Raw genomic sequence first — 17110 nt, forward strand, 5'->3', positions numbered from 1 at the left:
TTCATCGCTTGAATATTTCCAATAAATTTGCCTGCCGAATGAGTTACGCATGTTCCACTTGTTCCAATTTACTACTCAGTATCTTTATCGTAAACATTTTGTTGTTTGTATGGATTTCATGGAAATCTTAATCAAGACTCCAGTGTCAAAGCGATTACCAGAATACATTGTCATCTTATACAATATCTACTAATCATACTGATATTATAAATGCGAAAGTTTAGATTGGTATATATGTAGTTGCAGTTGGTATAGATGTAGAGGATATTCTAGAAGAACACATAGGGTACTTTCTTTTGTTTTTTTAATACCACGCAGACGGCGTCACGGGAGAAAGCTAGTATGTTTTATACAATTTATGTTTTTAAACAATCTGAAATATTTAAAATATCTTTTCTATTGATTAACGCATTTTTATATAATGATTCAATGGAATAAATACCCCGTAATTGATAATTATAGTTTCGTTTAATGTAAACTACGTTTTTATTTGTTTTAATTATCTACCATTGACTTTTTGTTAAGTCAACATCAAGGCTATTGTGAATTATTAGAAAAAAAATCGATCAATCATTCAAATCGTAGTGCGCAGTGATGTGGTTTATTTCTAATCGACTTTCTACGCTTTTAGAGTGCTTCAAAAATAATAAAAGGTAGGCCTTTATCATTTTTTTAAAAGAAAAACAATAGGCATATGTGAAAATTTACTAATATATCACGTAATTTTTACTATGTGTGCTAAATAAACTTGAAGCGTGTGTCTTTTGGTACGTATAACTTTAATTAAAGTTCTCTTGCTGTTTACGAATAGTCCATAATTTTTTTAATTAATTGATAGTTGTAAATATTAAATGTAACATATAGCATTATCTATTGCAAAATTACACGTGTCTGTCCACGTGAAATCTCAATTACCGACGCCGTCTCTCTGTCCCCCAGACATTATAAAAAGACCTTGTAATATATTTGCGGTCATGTCGCATTTACAATAAATTTGATCTTCGATCGAAATGCGTGATCGATTTTAGGACGCACTATTTTTAGGTTAGTTCCGTTTTAATATCTATGTTACAGTTAAATTATTGAACTCGGCAAATTACTATTTGACTGATTATCATAAAATTTTCCAGAAAGATTTTTATACTCTATCTTTTAGGAAATCTTATATTTAAGTTTTCTTTCTATTTTTTTTAATTATCAATTCATATAATTCCAATTACACAAATAAACTTAGCCCTAGAAATCTTCCTTCGACTCGCTCATTTAAAAATATTGCCACCTTTCTCAATATTTTTGAAAAATTGTGAGATAACACGTCTATGCACAGATATTTGGGTAGTTCAATCCTCTGTTAATGTAAACATTGACACTAATGTGTAAGATATTTTAGCGCCACAAATATCATTTAGCATGCTCGTAAAATTTGGATTGTTTGAACATTGCGGTCAACAATTAAATATGGAAACGAAATAAGGATAGATAAAACGATCAATTGACTCATGAAGATTAGATTCTCGTGTTTACGCTGTAAAGAAACCGCGTTGTATGATTGATGACACATTGCCAGCTGTAAACGACTATAAGATATGTTTGTAACGAGATACGTTCTACCCACAGACCATATTTGTTTTCATTGTATGTTACAAGACATGAAAAAAAACTATCACAAAAAAACGCGTTGTTAATACGTCTCTAATCATTTATATCTATCTATACATATAATACAATTTGAGTGTCTGTATGTAATATCAAAATAATAATTCCAGTTTTCAGGAAGATGATGTATTTGCGTTGCCGATAAAGAAAATCGTATTTAAAATCTTTTTGTCTGTATGTCTGTCCGCAAGCCGCGTTTGTTCCGGTTAACCTCCGAAACGGCTGGGCCGATATCGACGGGGCTTTCACTGGAGGGTAGCAAGACATATTATAGGCATATTAGAGGCTACTTTTTTAATTTCGCGTTGTCAAAATGGCATAAAGGGTGGTCCAAATTTGCGCTAACGAAGTTTGCGGGCGACAGCTGGTTTTTAATAATTTCGATTTCATTCGAGTTTCATAATCTTTTATGTTGTGAAAACCGTTCCTACAAAGCTTTGCAAACGAAAAGTCGTAGATTTATTATTGTACAGATATTATCAAGACATGAATAACAATTTCCTCTTGGCTTTAATATTCAATATTGCACGAACTCCTTTGTATTGACTTTCTTGTTCCGTCCCAGCGTTCGTTCCTAGCTACATTATTACATACGCTTACAAAGGTTACGTTAGCTTTAAGCATCTTTCACGACCGCCTTAAATATTAGCAGCAATTCTTCTACTTTGCATTGATTTAAATTAAAAATATGCTTTTATTTTCTACTTGATCTTTGAAATTTTATATTTAAACTTAAAAAGGATTTATGCATTTCGGTTGTCTTTCTTAGAATGTTAAATTTCGGTGACACTCTGAAAATAAAATTAAAACTTAAGAAAAAATGTAACATCATGCGCTTGAACCAGAAAATTTAAAGGCATGGGAATCGGGTCTAATTGTTGATTAGAATATTCATTTTTAATAATTAGTCTAACTTGTATCATTGAAAGTAAGTAAAGAAACGCTAAAAGAGAACTCGTAGTTTCTATATCGGCGCTCTTCCGACATTTTATGGCCAGTTGTAGAGAAAGTTTTAATTAAGAACTACAACAGTAATACAGGCGATAAAATAGATAGGTATCGTACACGTAATGAACTATAAGTCGTTCGGAATCATAAGTAAAACTTCTTGCTTTATTGATGTTATTTATTACAATGTGTGTATAACTCGATTTATGTTTTATATGATTAAGGCAATTAACTTAGGAAGGAAAAATTGATAGAAATGTAGTTATGTGATGAACTTTTCCAGCTTTTAGATAAAGTACATATTTAAATGTTCATCTGTAGAGGTCTAATCTTTGTACTACTGGATTCTATAGAAAGGTAGACCTTAATAAAACAGTGAGGCTGTTAGGGGTCAGATATTTCGGGAACTAACGTTGAAAGTACTCGTACGTAGCGTAGGCGTTTAAATATTGATATCGCAATTTCCTTCTGTAGCTTCTATTTAATATTAAGGCAAGGTCATGCCCTAATTAGAAACGAGAAGAGAGTATAGTCACGTGTAAAACTAGTTGTAAAGGTCCTTTAAATGTTGGAATATTATAAAATTGATAAGTTAACTATAACTAACTTCTAACTTTCTATTAACTAGTCTGAAAATAAAAATCTGATCAGAATTTTACCTTGTTGAATTATCAATTTTTATTTTTAACATGAATTGTACAATTGTCATACACAAAATAAAATAAATAACTAAGTGACTGTTTTTGTATGTGTCTTCTTTTTAAAATAACTTTCGTTTTTAAACTCTTTGTGGGACTGACATGTTCTAAGGAACCAGTCCCTAAATAAAGAAAAAAACTCTTTGTCTTATTAGAATGGTGGCATACATGGTACATTCATTAATTACATCATGCAACTTACAAAATGATGATTCATTTAATTAACATGCACCGTATTAATAACGTCTTCTAACACGTCCTTACAATTTCAAATAATCTTAATGAATGAACTTTGGAATGGTATTAACATTGGTACAGAGACTCTCCTGGTGCAATACCACGACCACATAAAAGACAAGCGTGAAGTGGAAGCAATTTCGCGTTTTGATAATGAGTGCCTTTAGACACCTAATTTTAGTCTCTATCTCTCTCTTTCTCTATCTCTAATTAATGAATTCAAAATATATATTATGCAGTAGTTAATTTCGGCATATTCAAAATTGCTTGTTTCCAGTGAATTACCAATCATTGGAGCAGATTTGGAAAAGGATTAATATTGGAACACATGTATAATGCACAGAGAGATTACGCCATAATGGTATTCGATTTGTAACTAACATTTATATGTGCTAAGGGTTGTCACGTACTTGCAGGAATTTTTGGTTATAGTTTCCATACGTTGCAATTTTTTTAAATTTCCAGAAATAGTTTACAAGTTTTGGTTTAAAGTGAAAATCTTACTAATATTATAAATGTGAAAGTTTAGATGGATGGATGGATGTTTGTTAGAGTTTGTAGCTTAAAAGGCTGAATAGATTTCGGATGTACAGGATAGTCTAGAAAGACACATAGGCTATGTATGAAGATATGTATGAAACTATTTTCAAAAGAAAAGCTACCACAGAATTTTAAAGTAATTATTCATTTCAAGTTACATCACGTGTTTGCATTTTTTAGATTTAAACACAAGTTAATGTAAATTAGGCAAAGATTGTCGCGGCACGTCAAAACTATAAACATAGTAACAATGGCCATATGTAACTATACTGAGAAATAGCACGGCGTGAATTACAATTGGATTTGATTTGGAAAACAACGAATTGATGTCAATAAAGATAAACTAAGATTTTTGAATTGCTATAAAAGTGAATTACGTAACGCTAAAGTAAGGAGCATAATATTTAAGACTGTATGAAAGTAATAAGATTGCCTTTTCAATATAAATTAAAGTGACAAATTTTGAATAGTTTAGAAGGTTATAAAAACGTCCTTTAAAATATCATTCTTGTTGACAAACATATGGCGGCAAGTGACGTCGATTGAAACACCATTAGTCCAAACTATGTCGTAAGGCCTTATTTCAAACATCGCTATACACAGACGCAATTATAATAATATGTAGTATAAAATTAAATACATTTAAAGTTAATACGAAACGAATTAAAAAATTGTTAAGTTTTATAACTAGAGAAGTTTCCGTCCGCGCCAATTAACCTTACTTAGTTTATCAGTATGAAATTTCTATTTATTCTAAAACGCACAATTTAAATTATATTATGTTAAAATTATTGATTAAAAACAGTTGTTGTAATAAAATTTTTGCGCGTGATAAAAATCTCCTTTGCAGAACAATTTTATTTATATGCAGAATTATATAGTCGTGTTTTCCCTTTTTTTTTTGTCAAACTTAACTTGCACTAAATTTGAAAATCACGACTATAGCGGAAAACTATTGTGATACGATTTATTTGCTACAATGTGTGAAATGTTCAGTTGAAAGCAAATACCTTTTAGGGTACAGTTATTATACGAAAATAACTTATTAACACCAACAAAACAAACATTATAGTTAAACCAATTTTATTTTATTTCAGAAAACATGGTTTAAAGTTATTCTCTTCTACATTTAAATAGTTAATAGCGTAAATTATAAACTTGTCGTTATTTCCATTCCAAATAATACAAAAATCGGTCTATCCTCATCCGTCGATCGTAGCTACGGTCTCTACATAAACTTCAGTATCTGTAAAAAGCAAATTTTACAGGAGAGCGCATTAAGCAAGTTGTAATGCACACAGTAATTAAATTTGTTACAATAGATTTTTTGTTATATCTGTACAAAAAATGTGTGTAAGATGTCTCATAGCATAAGATTCGTATGATCTCAAACGTGCACATTTTATTTAAAAAAAACCATTGTTGGTATAGTCGGTCACGTTTCGCCTTGCAACATTAGCCGGGAATATGAGCTAAGATTATTCATAGCGCCTTTTGTATGTACAGTTTTATTTCTGCCGTGTAAACAACGCGGCAGCCTTGAACATTAAAACAATGGCATGAGGTTAAGTGGGAGGGACCGCTGAGGTGGCGTCGTCCCTCCTGAAGTGGCTACCTCCGAGCTTTCTTCTGAAGCCCTCTCCAACGTTTGCCAACGCCAAAACTCTTCACTTCAATACACCCACTCCACTCAATTATATTATAAACTTACGATAAAGATCCCAAAAACGTTAAAATTAAAAGATAATCTTATACTTATAAGGTCCTTATTAAATTTAATTTTAAAGTATGGAATATATTTTGCATTATTTAAATAATCGTACTGACATAAATATTAATGATTTTTTATTTTATTAATTTTATATAGTTATTGTACTGCATTTTAACTAAGTCATCACAATTAATACAAGAAAGGAAACACGTCTTGAGAATATGTACGAGTGCATTTCAACGTCATGAAATAAAAACCTTCTTAGCATTTCATTATTGTCTTCCTCAGGTATTTACTTTTTTTAGTAATTGCTAACAAAGAAGAAAACTGTTCAAAAACAATCAGGTTTAACAAAACGTCTCAACCATACAGTGTCGACCAGAAGTTCCCAAACTTTGATTCGTGGACCAATTTCACAGCCAGAGGGTCCTGAAGAATATAAATTATTCAAATGACATATGTACTAAAAAAATTAAAGTTTTGAAACAAGCGCATCTGACATGAGTCTACAGTTTTCGAAACAAGAGAATATTGTCGTGGATATTTACAACTCTTGGACTTCCAATTATGTTTCTAGCTATTTGAACACCCGTCAGGACACCTAGAGACCCCTGTGTGAACATTTAAGGGTCCAAATTAATTTGATAATCACGGTTGTAGACAAATTTTATATAGAAGTAAGTAATTACGTTTATTAAATTGTATTGACATTTGTTGTCTCCTATTTATCAAAGGGAATGTAAACTATATAAATAATCGTACATCTAAAGCCTAATGTCACTGCAATCGAAAATCCATGGTAAAGAAAACACACTAAAAGTCAATTTTGTTGAATTAGTTGTTATGTTAGTGTTTTTACAGCATCGTTAAGTAACCACGACTGCTATAGCAGTTTATTTTTGTTTTTGGAATTTTTGTTCAAATGACCTTTAATTTGGAAATATAAGTGGTTGTATTAGTCTGCATAGCAGATAAAAACATACGGTAGTTTTAGAATTAACTGTATTATTTAGCATGTAACTACCATTTTACATGTATAAATTGAAAACATTACTAGAAATGTTACAGACTGGGATTTGTAGAGATAACCATTTTGCCTTGACTGGAAATACCACGGTGCACAAACCCCTTTTAGTAATTTGATACATTTAGAGACTAACTGAAGACAACATCTGTACTAGTTATAAATAGATACTTAAATCTGTGATCAGAGAAATATGTACAATAAACAGAGTTTATTTGTACAATTTCTAACAGTATGTTTTCATTGTCTTAAAGCTCGCACTTTCGTATATTGACATCTCTTTTATTCTCTTCTAAATAGACACAGATAAAAATATTCTCCATACAGGTGTTTCGGCAGTTAGAACACACAGTAAATGTGAAAATTACAGCACCATTAATTTCAGTTATCCAGCCGTAACCTCAGCATTAAACATTATAAACGCTCGCAACTAGCTCGTATGTTTGCTTACATTTCCGCAGACATAATATTGTTGGTAACCGTTGTGTTATCCGTTGCGGAAACAAGCTTTGTTCCATTATGTAAATTGTAAACGGATCTAAAATATCCAACTAATAATGCCAGTGTACAATCCAAGAAATCTATTCGTGTAGAATCGAATATCGCACTGCGGACTAAACCATTAGAGCTATAATTTACCATCTTTGTATATTGCTTTGGAAAATTTTCAACCTTATTGCATTGGGTAGGAAATGAATGTCCTTTACTGTACCCAGATCGTTTTAGCTGTCCCTTGGGGTCAGTGTAATTCGGTTAACGTTCCGTTTATTGTCACAATAAGACCGGTTTTAGAAACCGGAGGTAAGATGCTTCGACAGGATGCGAACATCCCGTTTCCTCCTCTTTGCCACATTACCACGATTACTGTTGAGGACATAAATATTAAAGAGGACATTTTCACGCAATTCAAAGACCCCGAACTTCCTATCCAGCGGTCTTTTAATGCGAGAGAGTTTACAGTCATCCAGGCCTTATTCTACACAGAAGAAACAAAACAGAAAGCCAAAATAAACGTAGTAATTAAAATGTAAAAAAAAAAACACATAACGTAACACTTTTTCTTGTAATTCATAAATGAAAACTTCGACTGCAAGGAATATGTAATGATGGACTTGAAAAAGCATTGAAAATTGCTATAATATTGTTGTTATGCATTTGTATTACTTTACCATAATATGACCTAGTTAGAAGAATTAGTACCTACCCTTCTTTAATCCGGGATCCAGAACAAAGGGACGTGCGAGTATTAGTTCTAAAAAGTTGCTGGAAACAAAAAAATATTTCTTCGAGGACAATTTGTCAACTTTAGTATATGTGTCGGTTTTTTCTGTTACGACGATAAAATAGAGGGAAAAAAGTTTTTTCACATTACCGCAATGGCGCACAGGTAAATCGTACCATTTGCTTTATGAACAACATTTATTTTATAGCAGTGTATGTGATTTTCAGCTGTTCTTAAGACTTTACAACCTACACATTTATTTTATAGTGTTTACATGTCAAATGTTTTCAGAAAATCAATCTTCAAAATTCTCTACAGAAAAAAAAACAATAAAAAAGTCAATCATAAGTAATTATATAATGGCTACAGAAAATACGGTTTCTGTTGGTCATCAGTTAACAAAAGACTTTGATAAGGGCATTAGACCCTACCCTGTATTGTCATATCTTGAAGGTAGCGTTATTGTATTCACCCAAACAGAGTGAAACGAATAAAACCTTTGAATATCTAAAGTGACAGTCAAACAAAAGGATTTACTGACGAAATGTGATCCTTACCTACAACAGGCGCGCTCTCCCACGACGCCGATATGTAAACTGTAATCCGAATGACAGATTCATAATCAACAATAAATAATGATTTCATATCAATTGATTTTGAATTCTGTACATTATAATAAAAGTAAGAAATATCGCTCGTAACTTTTCTCCGTCTCAGTTCAAATTTGGAGAGCCAAAGGTTGGCTTTAATAAAAATGTAATTGGACTCAACAATGAAATATAATTTTCACATTTAGATAATCTTTATCTATACTTCTATACTTCTGTATCTCTATCTATACTTATATTATAAAGATGAAAGTTTTGTATTTTTAGATTTTTGCTTGTATTGAAATAACTCAAAAACTACTGGACCGATATCAAAAATACTTGCACCAGTAAAAAGTTATGTTAACACTGTAACATAGGCTATATTTTTACTATTTCACTTAAGTAAAGTCGCGAGCAACGGCTAGTTACTTATATAAAATCATCATTACTTTCATAATTGTTGGACGCAGATCTTTTACACAAACACTAAACAGTTGGTGGCTTAAAAAACTAAATTTAATGAACCTTAACACTAGCTCTAATACATGTTTAGCGTAAATAAAAATTGACAGAAGTATCAAATCACCCATATTGACAACAAACATTTCCAAGACCCGACGGAGTGCTCTCGTATTGTCGTCTCGGACAAAAACGTGACCTATCGCTTTCCGCTCTTGAATACATCAGTTATTTGATATTCTTGACACAATGAACATATTTTTTCGTGCATTACCAATCTAAGGACACTGACAATATACAAATTAATATATTACAGAGTCCACTTTATCTGTACTAATATAAAAAGTGAAGATTTACATTTTTGGATTATTGTATTGAAGTAACTTAAAAACTACTGCAGATTGAAAAAAATCTTGCACCATTAAAAGGGTATATAACCACTGAATAACTATAATATGTATTATAAAGTAGGTTGCATTTAACTTCTTCTAATTTCACTCGGACGAAGTTGGGAGCAACAGCTCGTTAAAGATATAACGTAGCAACAAAATAAATCGAAGTTAGATTTTTTTCTATATTGTTTTAAACCAAAACAATGTAACTACTACTAGTAATACTAACTAATATTGCTTAATTCTAAGATATTAAATTCTAACCTGACTGTATTATAAAAAAAGTTATATGTACGTGAGCAAATTTCTTCTTTGATCCAAACTTGAATAAAATATCAGCCCCACATAGTTTAGTTTTCGGATCTGAGTGTTGCGAAACAATCTCGTACACCCACGGCACTGCTCTCGAACCTCTAACCTTTTTATAAATGTCAAATCAATGCATTGGATGTGGCAAATTGGCAACAAGAGATCTCAACCGTATTACGAATATTTATATTTAAGCTATCGAGTATACAGTAAGTTATTACTAATATAATAAAGATGAAGGATTTGAATTTTTGTATATATTGAAATAACTCAAAAACTAGTTGACCGATTTTAAAAATTCTTTCACCATTAAAGCTACGTAATCAGTGAATAACAAAGGCTGTCTTTGACTATTTTTAATTACACGCAGACGAAGACACAAGCAACATCTAGTATATTGTAATTTTAAATTCGTCACGTCAGACCTTGGATTATAGTATTATTAACAAAGACGGGTCTAACAAAAGACTGCATAGAACATTCGTCCCAGGTGTTTGTGCAAGCTATTGTAGGCATAGTAATTACATCATGTCTGTTATTACACTATAATGTTTTATATTGTGACGACTTATGATGTGAATCTCGATAAAGCTCATAATAAAATAGCGCAGAAATATCATTTCAAACTGTCAAGAATTATAAACAACTAGGTGACTATGTTATGTAATACTCGTACAAGTCATTTATGTATATTTATTATATTAAAAGTATAATGTATAGTTATTTTCTACACGGGAAAACATATAGTCATTATGAGTAATTAATCAACCTGGTATTATACAGTTTTGCTTATTTATATGCAAAATCTTAGTATACAATTGGTAATACCCTCTATGAATGATGGATTGCTTTTCCGTTTTAACTTACAAATACTTAAAAATACTAATACAAACAAACAAGTAATGAAATTGAATGTGGATGGCTACAAAGATAGAGTAAGATTGAAGAAGGCATGGATGGAAAAGAGGATACGCATAAGTGGGGAATGAGTGAATGAATGAATGAATGAATGAATTCAGAGACAGATGTATGGAGATACACACTACGTACATCTAAGGGCAGGATGATGACGATAAGTATGGCCTAAGAGCAGGCGCACACCCTTAACTAATGTATCGCACAACAGTTGTGCGATTGTATATTGTCGATTATTTCGCAGCCAATTCAACTGTTTAGTTGCACAACTAAAAACCGAGTAGTGTGCGCATCTAAATAAGTTCATAGGAATCAAAGAGAGACAAGTCAGTTGTGCGATAGTTTAGTCTACGGTGTTCGCTCTTAAATGTTAAGTGTAACTCTTGTACTCAGATATGTTAAGTGATCACTAAGGCCACATTTTAGTGTAGATGTAGTATAAAAATTTACAAAAAGCAATCAAAATGTTACAGATATATGCTAAACTAGCTTTCGCTCGCAACTCCGCCCGCGCGGAATTAATTAAAACAAATGCAAATAGCCTATGTGTTCTTCCAGACTATTCTCTACATCTATGCAAAATTTCATCGAAATCCGTTCAGCGGTTTAGGCTACAAACTCTAACAAACCATCCATCCATCCATCTAAACTTTTGCATTTATGATATTAGTAAGAGTAAGATGTAACAGGGAAAGGAATTTCCATTGTGAACAAATGTTCCAATCATATTATTGGTATTTACGCAAACAGTAATCAAACCAGGAAAACTTGATATTTCACAACAAATCGACGGAACACGTGTACATATTACTCTGTGATATTAAATTCGCCGTACATAAAATCGCTTGAAGAATCCAACCCCATAATCCTTTCCCTAGTTACGAATATGTACAGTTTCAATATTGAATTATATAAACGAGCTGTTGCACGCACACTTCGGTAGCACATATTTGGACTATCCGTTACGCCATCTTGTCAGTTCGAAATTTAAAAAAATGTGGGCTATAATATGCCCGTCTATGTCAGGTACCCTTCAGTGAAAATCCTGTCGAAATCGTCCCAGCCGTTTCGGAGATTACCCGGAACAAATGCGGCTTACACACAAACAAACAGACAAGAAAATTTTAATTACAATTATCGTTATTAGCATCGCAAATACACCATCTTCCTGAAATCTGAATTTTTTCTGTTATTACAAACAGACAATTTTATTATATGTATAGATGAAAAAGGTTAAAATTGTTAGTATTCATGTTAAAATCAAAATCCAATCTGAAATTAGTTATATTTTACATTCATCTTTGTCCTAAAATTAGCTAAATTATTATTAATGGAGAGTAATTAAACTATTACATGTTTCAAAGTATAATTGGCGGATTACCGAGATTAATAGTAAAGAGCATTATGTCAGTGTAATACTGGAGCGTAATATTTATTGTTCGTATTGATTCATTAGCGATGCGCCAACGCCACGGGTCACTGCGCGTGTTCACTAATTTAACCCGGACGCGAACGGAAATTAATTAATATCATTAATTTCTCGTGTTGCGATATGTTTTTCGATTTCACTATTGATAGTTTTATTGTCAACTAGCTGTTGCTCGCGACTTCGTCCACGAAATGTTAAGTTAACAAAGTAGCCTATAATATGCCCGTCTATGTCAGCTACTCTTCAGTGAAAGTCAAACAAAAAAATATTAATTGCGATTTTTGTTATCAGCAACGCATATACATCGTCTTCTTGAAATCTGGATTTTTTTTTTTTTAATATTAAAAACAGACACTCCATTTTTATGTATAGAAGAATTATATTGTGACTGTTATAGTGATAGAAATAACAATCACAAAGTGTCTTAGTGGAAAAGGAGTCTAACTCTTGTTTATAAAATACCATATGGATTGTAGACACGTGTATAAACTCACTTTAAAACAATCACAATATTAGGTATGAGCTGTGGTTAGCTGTGTTTATTGTATTTGTCATCTACCACATAACCTATTAAAATTCACATAAGGTAGCGTTAAAGTATTGCATAATGTATTTGATGCGATTTGGTCACTTCTAGTAGCGTTTGTTATCACTGGCTTAACGCATGTACGAGAACATATTGTTATTAAAAATAGTGATAAAATATAAACAGCAGTTTCGACAATCGAAACAAACGATAAAATCTTCGTAGCAATATTCAAATATGTTATTCTAATCGTATATCACGTACTGAGATTAACTTTGACACGTGCTAGATACGGAAATTATTTGAGTTATTGCTCCGATTGCATTAAATATATCTTGTCTACTACTCGTATATAACCGTAACAATTATTATCGGACACTACATAAACGCTTCCGGTGGCAGGTGGAAATGAACTTGGAAAATTCCAATGGAATATAGATAGATATTTAAATATTATTTCAATCATTAAAATCGCCACAAAACAGAACTTGATTTGCAAAATAATTATGTCAATACATCATGACACTTATGTATACCAAAACATGTGTTATCAATGTATAAACATGGCGATAGTAAATATAAACACTTCCTGTACTCATAAGGAAACAGGGTCTAGGGCATTGCGGTCACGATTCAGCTCTTTATGTCAGTTATATGAACCATTTAATGACATACCAGGGACCTTACTATGTGCTCAAAAATCTGCTAACACGAGCCAAAAGTAAGTAATGACTATAATCAAACATCTAATGTAGAAGTAATAGCCTATTAGGATACCGGAATGTATTTAATGCGTTTAGCCGTTGGGTTCTACTGAAATATCTCTTCAGACACTTGCTATTATTTTTTTTGTTTACATGTTATATTTTCGAGTGAAGAACTTACTTACTTACTAGAAAGGATGCAATGAAGTATTATGTAGTCTTAACTTGATGATGACTTATATGTTGTTTGTATGTGTATATATCTTACTAAATTTATAAATGTGAAAGTTTAGTTGGATGGATGTACTCGTATATTAGAGTTTGTAGCCTAAACTGCTAAACGAATCTCAATAAAATTTGGCATAGATTTAGTTAGTGTGGAAGAACACATAGGCTGCTTACTTTTGTTTTATTTTTTTTTATTTCACCCGAACGCAGTCGAAAGCTAGCATATGTACAAATCGCAGGTGAATGAGGCAAATGTTTCATGGTTGTATTATTAGTAGTTTAATGGGACAAGCAGCTATGCCGCGATAAGAGATTGAAACGTAGCCATTAGTCGCAAATGATTGTGCATTTACGCATAATGCATCACAATGGTTGACTGCATCGAATTAGGGTTAATTAAACCAATGAGAATTTATGTTTCTCAACAGTTAATGCATATTTCATATTTTAGTACAAATATTTTCATTGATTTTTATTCTTATACTCAGTCAGTTCCAGCAGCTCATCCAAATGAATTATATAAAAGGGATAGTTTTAACAAACTTTCGTACAATATAAAAATCTATGTAAACTAAGAAAACCAGTAAAAGTTATACTAGTTCTAAAAATATAACATTACGTTTATTTGTTATTGAAATCCAATGAAGCGAAATTAAAAAATAAACTTTATTACAGTTATATTTACATTTAAAATGTTAGTTGCAAAGTAATCAAGGCAAGTTATAACATGTGAAACGTAATAAAAATGCGTTTATTCACAATCAGGCGTTGGGAAATTCAATTCAGAGGCAGATTTAATTTGTAGCCAATAAAAACATTACAACACCGGAAAGCAATAATTGTTCCGACGAACATACGAATTTTAGCTACCAATTTTATTGGAGCAATGAGGTTTTCTTTTCAGCTTTATAACGTGCGGAAACCTGAAAATAAACTATCGCACAACAGAGGTGCACATATCCTCGATTTTTAGTTGTGCAACTAAACAGTTGAATTTGCTGCCAAACAATCGACAATGACACAACAGTTGTGCGATAGTTCAAATGTGTGCGGTGTTTTCCCTACATATTTGATTTGTTGATTGTTCCATCTTTAGCCAGTTAATATGTGATGACTTCCAAATTCTTGTAATAATAACAAATACTTGTGTCTATAGAAGGTACCAATAATTTTCTTTGAACATGTATGACGTAGGTATTTTACGTAAATTAAATCAATAAATGCAGAGAACTGGAAACTACACTTACTAGAAATTTTTTTTGTTGAAAGAATTAAGTTTAAAACATTATAAGTTTCTATCGATGTTTATGAATGCGAATTGCTTTGGAAACTACAAACTTTATCAACTACTAGAAAACAAAACTCTAAAGTATTAAGCGGAGGAATAAAACTCGCTCGGAGCGAGAATCTCGAAAATATTGCAGCTCAACTATAAAATATTCTACATTAAAAACTTTGTTCATACTTGTAATCTGTTAAAAAATAATAGTATTTTATCTTAAGTTGGATAAATCACATCACATCTTATCTAACACTATGGTTATATTGCTTTCAGATTCTACTGGGATCTATGCATGCTGCTGCTACTGGTGGCGAACCTCATCATCCTGCCTGTTGCCATCTCCTTCTTCAACGACGACCTCAGCACACGTTGGATAGCCTTCAACTGTCTATCTGACACCATATTCCTTATAGATATTGTTGTTAATTTTAGAACAGGTACGTTTTATTTAAGGCTAGCTGTTGCTCTTTAAAAACTGCTTGTCTCAAAAACTTCACGTGTATGAAATAAATAATACTAATACTAGAAATGCGAAAGTTTAGGTTAATGGATAGATGGATGTTTGTAGACTAAACGGCTGAACGGATCTGGATGAAATTTGGCATAGATGTAGAACATATTCTAGAAGAACACATAGGCTACATTGATTTGTTTTTTTCCTAAATTGCACGTGAACGGAGTCGTGGCAAAAGCTAGGCAAAAGTTATTTTACTCACTAACTAGTTTTTTAATGGTGAAGAATTTTTCATTAATCAAAAATTTAATTTAATTCGATAAAAAATTGAGGAAATGTCTTAAAGATAAATGTTTGTACTTTCAGGAATAATGCAGCAAGATAATGCGGAGCAAGTGATATTAGACCCCAAGTTAATAGCAAAGCATTATTTAAGGACGTGGTTCTTCCTGGACCTCATCTCTAGTATACCACTAGATTATATTTTCTTGATCTTCAATCAGGTAAACGTACGTTGCAATTTGGCCGTGTTTCTTTTACTATAGATTTAACTGTCTTTTATGTTTTGATGTTCTGTTTCAGCTTGGGTCTTCATTTGTTTATAGCAAACATTGTATTTTGTTTTTGGGTTTATTTGTATTATTATTGTTTTTGTTTCTCATTGTGATTTCTATTCGACTGCCACGAGAACGTACAACGCGCCATCGTGTTGATGTCGTGTTATTTAAGGGTCTATCAAAGTAAAGGTTTGATTGGCACTCTAGTTTCCTTTTTAAAAGAATCCGAACGCATACCTTTTACTTCTTTTTTTGGTAATTTACACCTTCTTTCTTCTATCTGCACGATAAACATAAGTAACCCATATGAATCAAGAGTTAATACCATCACCCTTATCAACTTACGGTCGGATACATGAAATGATTGTATGGGCTGCTAACCCCTTTCGTATTATGGTCTCTATATGCACATTTATTCTTTGTGCACTGGCCACTTTCAGAAGTACATTGTTCTATTTGCACCGATCTTTATTTTCTTCTTATAAATCCCTCTCTAAATTTATGATCTATGCACGTCCTGTGTTAATATGTTCATAATTCTTACTATCTAAAATGGATCTTTCCTTCTCATAAATCAAAGCATGTTTTTGCCAACGCTTTTATACATATTTTATTGTTTCTTGGCTTCGGATATATCTATATTTATTTTTGGTTAAAAGGTTATTCAGGCACTGGTGTCCGTTAACAATTATTATTTATGGTTATGAAACACGACCAAATTGTAATATTCTATATAATTTAATGACTATACATATAGAGAACTACGCTTTTAATTTGATAAATATTTACAAGATTTACATTTCTATATAAATTGGTTTTTGTTCAAAGCTTTATTATAGAACAACAGCTTTTACTAACTTAAAATATAGTTCAACGAAGTCGAGATTGTAAATTAATCGATTATACTTTAATGCATAAGCATCTGACTAAATGCTTGAGCACTTTTCTTTGGCTGAGACTATTAATGGCAGCAACATTGCATGTCTATTTCACGTACCTATAATCTGTAAAGGTATTGTCGTCGTCGAGATGCGGTGCTCTGAAGAAATGCCGACTTCTTTGGAGCATCAGGAGGTAGGTACGCCGCGGACTTAACTGGTTTTTGATATGTTGACAGGACTTTAGTGAAAGCTTTCAAATCCTCCACGCGGGACGCGCGCTCAGGATACTGCGGCTGGCCAAGCTGCTCTCCCTGGTGCGGCTGCTGCGCCTCTCGAGGCTCGTCAGAT

At 32.2% G+C, this 17110-nt stretch overlaps 1 protein-coding gene across 1 annotated transcript in view; it reads left to right on the top strand.

The window, feature by feature from the left end:
- LOC106102086 (potassium/sodium hyperpolarization-activated cyclic nucleotide-gated channel 2-like) overlaps nucleotides 1-17110 on the top strand; it is a gene marked incomplete at its 5' end in the record, with an annotated part of 66145 nt that overhangs the window by 44832 nt on the left and 4203 nt on the right. The window contains 3 exons of the mRNA XM_013281495.1: nucleotides 15144-15307; nucleotides 15691-15827; nucleotides 16999-17108. Coding sequence (XP_013136949.1) covers nucleotides 15144-15307; nucleotides 15691-15827; nucleotides 16999-17108 — 411 coding nt within the window. The remainder of the gene's footprint in view (nucleotides 1-15143; nucleotides 15308-15690; nucleotides 15828-16998; nucleotides 17109-17110) is intronic.

The sequence above is a fragment of the Papilio polytes genome, unplaced genomic scaffold, assembly GCF_000836215.1.
Source record: "Papilio polytes unplaced genomic scaffold, Ppol_1.0 DF823923.1, whole genome shotgun sequence".
NCBI lineage: Eukaryota > Metazoa > Arthropoda > Insecta > Lepidoptera > Papilionidae > Papilio > Papilio polytes.